General features: G+C 36.4%; 1 protein-coding gene across 2 annotated transcripts in view; it reads right to left on the bottom strand.

Annotated features, from left to right (window-relative positions):
* Positions 1-9,551, bottom strand: part of LOC106475363 (inositol 2-dehydrogenase-like) — a 10,544-nt gene extending 993 nt beyond the window's left edge. The window contains exons 1-7 of one of the 2 annotated variants that reach the window (XM_013936050.2): positions 9,442-9,551; positions 8,294-8,539; positions 7,107-7,177; positions 6,071-6,179; positions 5,772-5,899; positions 3,376-3,599; positions 1,865-2,030 (exon numbers count right to left, since the gene is read on the bottom strand). In XM_013936050.2, coding sequence (XP_013791504.1) covers positions 1,865-2,030; positions 3,376-3,599; positions 5,772-5,899; positions 6,071-6,179; positions 7,107-7,177; positions 8,294-8,539; positions 9,442-9,479 — 982 coding nt within the window. In that variant the 5' untranslated portion in view covers positions 9,480-9,551. Of the gene's footprint in view, positions 1-1,864; positions 2,031-3,375; positions 3,600-5,771; positions 5,900-6,070; positions 6,180-7,106; positions 7,178-8,293; positions 8,619-9,441 lie in introns of both variants that reach the window. The other variant, XM_022379492.1, reaches the window with a different exon arrangement.
* Positions 9,552-10,256: the final 705 nt, after the last annotated feature.

The raw sequence follows: 10,256 nt of genomic DNA, 5'->3' as shown, positions 1-10,256 counted from the left end.
AGGGATTCGAACCCGCGACCCTCAGATTGCGAGTCGAGTGCCTTAACCACCTGGCCATGCCAGGCCTGCCTGTTTTTAAAGTGATCCTATTTTTTGGTGAAAATGTATTAAAATCTATATTTGTTCACCAAACATGAGCCACACGTTTATGTATTTTTGACGTTTTCGGGAAGACAAATTTTTAGGCAATAAATTGTAAAATTTCCGCTTTTTGGGATTTGTATACCAACAGTTAACATTTTTCAGCAAGTTATTGAAATATGTACTAATTAATAAAGCTGTATTTCCAGCTTCCCATCAACTGATTAGGTTGGAATTGCACAATAACCGAAGGTTCGCCAGGAAATGTATTTCAAAGCAAAAATCTTAGTCCTCTTAACCTCGAATGTGTTCGATAGAAAGAATAAGACACAAGTTAAACACAATCTTCATTTCCAAACACAAACAACAATCAAGATTAAAGACGTGATAGTGTAACGTCTTTACTGGATAGAATATACAATTTTAAGTTATTATCCCGAATCCTATTCTTAATTAAGAAATGCAAGTTTCAGATTGAAAAAACATTGCATTATATACTAATAACTTGATGTCATTCTTCTTGGAGTACAGGTACTATACACCAGATGATGGCCACTTCAAAACAAGGGATTTTGTATCCCTAAAACATCACATGACTTGCCAGTGGGAATGATCACTGTTAGTTTCTATACAGTTTGTTCGACATTACAGCAATATTTCCCACGAGAAAGTACATGCAACATCCATGACTGATCTAGTTCCATGAGAAACTACGAAGAGAGCAGCTAATTGACTCCCTTTACTGACTTTCTACATTAAGAATACATATTAAATAAGATAATAGGAAACATATGGTACTGTAGTATGTAATCATACTCTATATTTTCTACCTTCTTTTAATAATGTGGGAATTTTCAATAGTACAAATTTACATTTAGTCTGAATTCAGTATTTGCATAAATACTTTGTCCAAAAACACACTTAGTTGTTTACTTTCTAGTTACCATTTTTATTTTCAAGTAAATAAAATTTACCTTTGCCCATAGGTATATTGCTGCAATTTCACACTTTGTGAATAATAGGTGAACGACAACAATAATCTTCACTGATCAAGAAAATGATATCTGGAGGTTACAGCCTCCACTATGTTGTATAAGAACGACCAGTCACGTAGGTAGCACCAGTCGTTATGAATAAATGCATTGGATTTACATAGTTCTAATTGGTTTTTAATGTGAGCCAAATGATGGAAAGATATATCGAGAGACTACAATTGCTGACTAATTCACTGATCCAATAGAAGACAACAGTCTAGTATTGTAAAGCAAGTACACATACTGTGTTTGTGCTTTTAGGTGTAACTATAGTTTTACACTCTGCATCACGTATCCAGTCTGTTTATTCTCTTAGCTTAAGTTTAATCATTTAGCTAAATTCTGATTTACTTCGTAATTTCTCGCGGAAATCAGTTTCATCAGAGAATACCACAGTAATACAGTGACCAACATTGCGTTTTCATGAGTGGTCCAGGTTGGAAAAACTGTTGTTTATCAAAGAAATTAGGGAGAAAACATATCTCTTCATGTTACACCCAAAGTATTTAGCCTTTTTTTAAATGGACTGGGAGACCTGTAATAATTAGATTATGTTAATGATTACTATCACCTGTAATAATTAGATTATGTTCAATACTATCACCTGTAATAATTACATTATGGTAATGATTACTATATGTCTAAACCACACAGTTTGTTTTTTTTACTTTCCTCACAAGCAAAGTGTTTGCCAGTTTATATTAATCTTTTATATAAATTTAAATAACACAAAATAAATAAAATACTACCTTGGACAGTATCGAGGAAATGGTCTATCTCAAAAGAGTAAGCATCGCCATAACGGGAAGCAAATGAGTAATAGATGGGCACAGCGGTAGTACCATTGGAGCAGTGTGATACTACGCCCGTTGGTCTGACGTCACCAGAGCTCACCATGCCCTTTGACCCAAAAACCTTAAAAATAAATGAAAATTATTAAAAAAAGAGAGGTAAATAGTTTCAAAGTTTGGAATACTGATGTAAAATGGTTACATTTTCTGTACTTTGTCTAGTTGTGTTCTTCCCAAATTATTTGTTAGAAGTTTTGACTTATTTTTCGCACCTCGGAGTGATAGGCCTATCACCATTCATTACAGTTCTAGTACTATTAGAGACTGTGGTAATACAAATAAAATGTAATTGCCTAACTTTCTGCTTAAGCCTATTTCCTTTAGTAATAGCAGATTCCGGAAAATTTCACAAACTTTAGGTTACCTTCCCTATTCCCAATGGCTCAGCGAGCTGTATGTCTGAAGGCTTATATCTCTAAAAACCGGTTTTTGGTACTCTCGTGAGTACAGCACGGATAGTCCGTTATGTGGCTTTGCCACAAACAAACTCTAGATTAGACCAAATCAAAGGACATTAATCAAATCTTGATTAAAGTTCTACTAATATTATACATCTTGCTTAGTTGTTTTTCAGTAACTATCGCTTATATGTAAAGTATTTGTGTGGAAAGCTACTCGAGAGCTATATGCATTATCCGTCCATAATTTAGAAGTGATAGACTGGAGGGAATGCCACTAACCGTTAACTCTTAGGTTACTTTTTCCCAATAAATAGTGGACTTGACCATCGTTTTATAATGTTCCTGCGGCTGAAAGGGTGAGCGTGTTCGGTGACAGGATTCGAACCCACGAGCCGCAGAATATGAGTCAAATGCCCTAATCACCGGGTCCCTTCTTACAGACATTTCCTAACAATAAATTATAAAAATGAACACTTAGTGTTTCAAAATATTGTTACGTCTCTGTTCGTTTGTTAATTTTTCGTATACTTTATTTCCGATGAAACTTCAGCGATACAAGTCCTTTCTTAAATAAAACTAGTTTATTCCCTCTCAATACAACTTTGAAATTCACTTAATTTCTACAGTAACTTTCACTTAAACACACGCTATAATTCACAACGATTCACGTACTTTTCTACCGCGCTTGACCCAATTGTTCGTCTGCAATTATTTATCTATATATATCCATGCCATCACTTCTCACCAGTCTTATATACTATAAGAGTGCATGTCTAGCAAACGCTAGGATGTTCGACAGGTTCCTCGATCTTTCTAGAACTCCAGCGCATGCTCCCAGCGTCGCCCGGCTTCTGCTGAGGTAACAATATGTACAAATGGTCATCACACTTTCTACCCCCCCCAAAAAAAAGGTAAGTACTTTTATTTCTGAAAATGAGGTGCCATTACACCTGATACCCTAAATATAAATCAAAGTATTGTTATTACAAGGTATAATCTGGTAGTTACCTCAAGTCTCTGATCGTACCCATAAACCGCACATCTGCTGAGATCGATCAGGCTGATGACCCCACTGCGAAACTTCATCATTATCCCAACTGTGTCAAAGTCATCGATGCCTTTGAAAAGGCTGTTGAAGGCATGAGAGTGGGCGGACACTGAGATGGGTAGCTCCCCCAATATCCAGCAAATCAGATCAATGTCATGAATGGCACAGTCGTGGAATATTCCCCCTGGAAAGATTTCATCCCATCTGTTTGTGAGAAGCGAAATATACATCGTGTGCGAAGAAAGAAAAAAAAACGGGTAAAACGTATAACATGGCGTTGTTTTTATATACTCAAATCTTGATTTTAATAACGAATGCACCTAAACATTTACATAAGCTCGAACGCTGGAAGATATAAGAATCTCGTGATCTTCAAGGTTTGGTTATTAGTACATTGGTATTAGGATACTGTATTAAGAAGACAACGTTTAGTGAATGTGAGAGGTAACATGAAAAGAGAGGGTAAAACAAAAATTCTTGGGCAAGATAAGTCGTTTGAAGATGCCTAACTTCAAATAAAAAGTGTCATATCCGTTTAATAACTGCCCCCATTACGACTATGGTGACTAGACGTCCAGGTTTTGGCGGGACAGTCCCGTATTTGTTTCTTTGTAGTTTGTCCCAGTCACCAAGAATTTTTTTTTTCGGGATGCACAAAACGTCCCAGTTTTATGATAAAGTCATCAAACTGTCAGTCACATCGAATCATGAATGTAATAGGCCTACTTGACTAGCTCGTTGTTTGAACATACACTCATTAGGCCTAGCTAATTTACACGTTTTAGCATAGTCATGTTCCTTACAGAAGGTCTTTACGTACAAATGGATCTAGATTAGGCCGAGCTAATTTACACGTTTTAGCATAGTCATGTTCCTTACAGAAGGTCTTTACGTACAAATGGATCTAGATTAGGCCTAGCTAATTTACACGTTTTAGTATAGTCATGTTCCTTTCAGAAGGTTTTACCGTAAAAATGGATCTAGATTAGGCCTAGCTAATTTACACGTTTTAGTATAGTCATGTTCCTTACAGAAGGTCTTTACGTACAAATGGATCTAGATTAGGCCTAGCTAATTTACACGTTTTAGCATAGTCATGTTCCTTACAGAAGGTCTTTACGTACAAATGGATCTAGCTTAGGCCTAGCTAATTTACACGTTTTAGTATAGTCATGTTCCTTTCATAAGGTCTTTACGTACAAATGGATCTACACATCTTCCTGATCTACATTTGTTTATGAACGTGTTCCTTATCTGAGGTCTTAATGTGTTCCACAAACACATGGGGATTACTCTCCATCTATATCACTACACAGCTGTATTCGACTGTACTTCTTACTGGAGGTCTTTATGTACTCCCAAACATAGGCGGCGGAACATATTTGAATTTGAGAATGGGGCACTAATGATTTGGGGCACCTTATTTACTGTGTTAACCATGACCATTGAATTCAAAACTAAAACTGCTACTTTTTATGATTGTTATACACGAGTCTCTATTTCCCATTCAAAGGGACACTTTGTTACCTAGTCAAAATCGTGGGTACGTGCCCCCGGCGGTTCCACTGCCTATGCTCCAATAAATGTATCCAGGGAATGCCCCCATATGGATCACTACACAGCTTGTACCTTACCAGAGGTCTTTATGAAATCCACAAATAGCTAGGTGTGGGGATTCCCCCTTTTCTAAATCGCTACATATCTGTACACGAACATGCTCCTTGTTATGTACACCATGAACGGTCATGAGGAATCCTCCTCTATCTACACAACTATACATTTGGGTATGAGCTTTAGGTGCTCTTGAGGGACAAAGATTCCCCCACCTCTTTTACAAATTACTTTCCTGTCTGATGTATACGGGTACAAGTAAAACAACTCACCAATCCATATCACCAAGTTATATTTTGGTGTTTGTTATCTAGAGGGCATTTTTCAATAAGACATTGTACCTCAACCTGAAAAATGGCGAAAACTAGACTGTATAAAACCACCAGTTAGTAATCCAGTCAGTCGATTAGTGAATTAGATTACGTCAGTGAGTGATTAGTTGGTGAATTTGTTACCGTATTATCTATCGATTAGCGAGTGTGTTGGTCAGTTTGTTAGCCAGCTTTTACTCTACCTTCGAGAAAGTTACAAGAGAGTAATTGATTAAGTTTACTTGCGAGTTAGGCATATCACTAGTTTCGGAATTTTTGATGAAACGTTAATTGTGAAGTTAGGCCTTCAAGCGAACGTAGCCTCTACTACATTATTGAAGAAATAAATAACTCGTTGTCATTAAGCTGACCGGTCTTTGCATTATTTTAATGAAATAATCGAGAAGAACCCGCCAACGTTACACGTTCCCTACCAGAGGTCTTTATGTACTCTATGGATGGTTGAGGAGAATCTCGGCTACAAGTCTTCACTACTTGAACTTGACCTACATCTCCCCTTTCTACCCGGTCTTTTATGTTCTTGAACCCCGGGTCAAATCGTCTGTAAAAACAACAACAAAGGATGGAGTAAAATATTTAGTCAATCGATAGAGGAAAAACAAATACTAATGAATAATTTTAGGCTAAAAACGGGTATACCTGTATACAGGTAAAGCCATTTTTTATTATTTAGATAATTAATTTCAGTGTTACGTAAGGAAATATTTCCCACCTGTTGAAAGCACATAGTAAAGGTTTTCCGGCTTTCGAAGCTGCCTCGTAACATTCCGCTGCGCCCTCTCTGCTGAGAGATAACGGTTTTTCACAGAGAACGGCTTTACCTAGGTACGTGTTGAATGAAACATTTTAAACCTAAATGTAAAGATTCTTTTTAAATATACATTCAGGTAGTTTTTTTACTAAGATAACACTTTAACGTGATCTATCGAATCTTCGGTTTCTTGCTATCGATCTTTAAATCTGTATCTAAAAGTTGAACAAACATTATGGCCTCCCGCTCATTTTGAATCGTAACAATGTTCTGTTGTAGAACTGTGTTCTTAGTTCTAATAGTTTTCGATAGGCGACAAGACGAATTTTCTTTATTTTTGTTGTTGTTAATCGTAAAGCTACACAATGTAGTCTTTATTTTAATTATTCATCAACAATCCGATTTAATGAAAGGAGTAAACATAAAAAGTAACCATGTCTGTTTGAAGGATGAAAGAGAAGTTATTACTTGAAGAAATATCAACTGAGCTATAATATATGACAATAAATAATATCGTTTAATTACTACTGTTACTTTCGTAGTTGGGTTGTTATAACAGGTTAAACTACAAAAATATTCAGTACGGAAAATACAAGGGCTTTAGGTTTAAAGTTTTAAATATAAAAAAACAAGTTTCTTCTCATTTCGCCCTCTAGTGGCACAGATAGATCATTGTGTAGCTTTGTGCTTAACAATAAATAAACAAAGAAATCTTCTCATGTCACTTATTACCGTTTTCACGGTTTCACCCATTTCGCACTTTACGTTTTCCCGATTAACCTGAGTTTCTTTTTATGTTACAGTAAAAAAAGAGAAATAGAATGAAAACTAACCAAGTGTCTTAGTATTACAGCAGTTGCCCTGGTTTCAGGACATGGAGGACAAATTATAGAAAAATAAATTACATTCTACTCACGCCATTTTAAATAACACGTGGTGATTAAGTGTCTATATATTTGTATTGGGCTGATAATAAAACAGCCTAATTTATACTCACCGGTTTCTAGAGCTTTCTTGACAAGTAGCTCGTGGCTGTACGTAGGCGTGCAGATGACCACAGCTATCACTCTGTAAGATCACAAAAATCGCTTTGAGAAATGACGGACAGACTTATCTGTAGTCACTTAAATTATTTCGAGACGTGTGTTGTTACTAAATGATTGTCTGGGTTTGTTTCTCATATTCGTGCCTACCAATAGCCGACTCTAATTCTAAACTAGAAGGAAGGCACCTAGCCACCAACAATAAGATTTAGCCGTTATTATTAAAAAGAAAAAAAAAACCCGCTCCAAAGCGCGATATTTATCTGCAACGGGACGCAAACTGGGTTATCGAAGTTACAGTCCGCCATGTTAACTACTAAGCCTATAATACTCCTCTAAACTTAGCTGTATTTAGTCGATGTTTATAAGCCTATGATAATCCTCTAAACATACTTAGCTGTATTTAGTCGATGTTTATAAGCCTATGATAATCCTCTAAACTTACTTAGCTGTATTTAGTCGATGTTAATAAGCCTATGATAATCCTCTAAACATACTTAGCTGTATTTAGTCTATGTTAATAAGCCTATGATAATCCTCTAAACTTACTTAGCTGTATTTAGTCGATGGTAATAAGCCTATGATAACCCTCTAAACATACTTAGCTGTATTTACTCGATGGTTATAACCCTATGATAATCCTCTAAACTTATTTAGCTGCATTTAGTCGATGTTTATAAGCCTATAATAATCCTCATAACTTACTTAGCTGTATTTAGTCGATGTTTATAAGCCTATAATAATCCTCATAACTTACTTAGCTGTATTTAGTCGATGTTTATAAGCCTATGATAATCCTCTAAACATACTTAGCTGTATTTAGTCGATGTTTATAAGCCTAAGATAATCCTCTAAACTTATTTAGCTGCATTTAGTCGATGTTTATAAGCCTATAATAATCCTCATAACTTACTTAGCTGTATTTAGTTGATGTTTATAAGCCTATAATAATCCTCTAAAGTTACTTAGCTGTATTTAGTCGATGGTTATAAGCCTATGATAATCCTCTAAACATACTTAGCTGTATTTAGTCGGTGTTTATAAGCCTATAATAATCCTTCTAAAGTTACTTAGCTGTATTTAGTCGATGGTTATAAGCCTATGATAATCCTCTAAACTTAGATTAGGGATAACCACTTACCTTGGGTCAGAGAAGACGACATCAGACTCTGGCGGTGTCAACATTCTTGTATTTGACAGTTTCCATTTATCGTGTACGTAGTCCCCTCTAGCTCTGCTCGCCTCCACACAGTATAACAACTCAGCTCGAGGGTTACACATTATCTTTTCAAGATGGATCGTTCCGATACGTCCCAGTCCGAACAGAGCGATGCCGACAGGATGAAAACCAACATCGGTTTTCATTCCCTTCAGATCAGCTTCATAACTAGGTGAAAACAGATGCAGAATACATGGTGATGATATCCCGTAAAGCGTCTACTCCTGCGCAAACTAGGCTAAACCTTCTGTCAAAGAATAAGAAAAATAACTTTTTATAGTTTATATTTTTACATAAATTGTAAAAGTTTATGGCTAAAGAGAGGGTTTGACCCCACTTATCCTCCATTCCTGTTATACTCTCTGCTAGGTGACAGTATATTTGTTTGTTTCTTGTTAAGGACGGAGCTACATTATCTATGTTGTTCCACCACGGGTATCGAAACCCGATTCTTAGCGTCATCAGTCCTAATATTTAGCGCTGAGTCACTAGGGGCCAAGCAGCAAGCCGATGTCGTCCTAGAAGGCATCTTAAAATCAGCGCTGAGTCACTAGGGGCCAAAATAACTCACCTTAGGTATCTATACTGTTTCGTCTTACATGAATTTGTCGTTGTAGTTACAGTTGTACCGTTTCGTCTTACATGACTTTGTTGTCGTGGTTACGTTGGTACTGTTTCGTCTTACATGACTTTGTTGTCGTGGTTACGTTGGTACCGTTTCGTCTTACATGACTTGATATTCCATCTAAAACCACGTGTTTTCATACTAGAACTCAAACTTAAAACGCATTTATCTACATTAGCGTGTTAGCTGTATATCTTTACGGTCTGGCAGCAACAACAAGTATTCGAAATAACCCACCTTAGGTATCTATAGTCAGTAGCAGCAACAACAAGTATTCAAAATAGCTCATCTTAGGTATCTATAGTCGGTGGCAGCAACAACAAGTATTCAAAATAACTCACTTTAGGTATCTAAAGTCAATGGCAGCAACAACAAGTATTCAAAATAACTCACCTTTGGTATCTATAGTCAGTGGCAGCAACAACAAGTATTCAAAATAACTCACCTTAGGTATCTATAATCAGTGGCAGCAGCAGCACACATCTTCCAAAAGTCTTGCAAACGAACACCACGTGGTCTCTCGTGCAAGTGGAATTTCACGCTTCTTTCTCCGTGCTTTAAGGGAGATTTAAGTTTTCAATCACATGACTGTCTTAGTGTTAGGTTTCCTTACCGAATCATCTAACTTCACTCCCTAAACGTCAGAAAAGTATTAAACGTTCTTTATTGGTTGATGTAGAAAATACTCTGAAATTTATTGGTGTTGAAAAATTAGGAAAAGTGAAGTATTAAAGTTTCAATAATAATAATTACGTCATGCTCTTTTACCCCGAGTTTGTAACTGTGCTAGGACTAGTTAATTTTTAAATTAATGCTATATCATTATTTTTAGAAAGAAACGTAACTTATCTTTACAGTTGAGGAAAAAATTATTCAAGCCCCCGAACATATGTTTACTCTGGATTGTAACAGCTTATGATGTAGAGGGGAGGGAATCCCCAAAGGCACACTTACCCTGAAGTGTACCGTAGCTTACGATTTACAGGGGATAGAAACCTCAACAGTACATTTACTCTGAAGAGTAACAAAGCCTATGATTTACAGGGGGAGAAGAACCCCAACAGTACACTTACTCTGGAGAATAAAACAGCTTAAGTTATGAGTTACACTGGAGCTTACAAAGGTATATAGATAATTTACAGGGGGTCACATCCCCACAGGTACGCTAATAGGTACAGGATAGCAAGTCCCTCAGTGAGATAGCAGTAAGTTTGCCTATTGTGTAGTTTTACACTAAAACAAATAAACACAATGTAACGA

This window comes from Limulus polyphemus, unplaced genomic scaffold, assembly GCF_000517525.1.
Source record: "Limulus polyphemus unplaced genomic scaffold, Limulus_polyphemus-2.1.2 Scaffold8472, whole genome shotgun sequence".
NCBI classification, from domain to species: Eukaryota; Metazoa; Arthropoda; class Merostomata; order Xiphosura; family Limulidae; genus Limulus; species Limulus polyphemus.
Note: the sequence above shows the minus strand (reverse complement) of the source record. Positions and strands in the feature narration are given on the sequence as shown.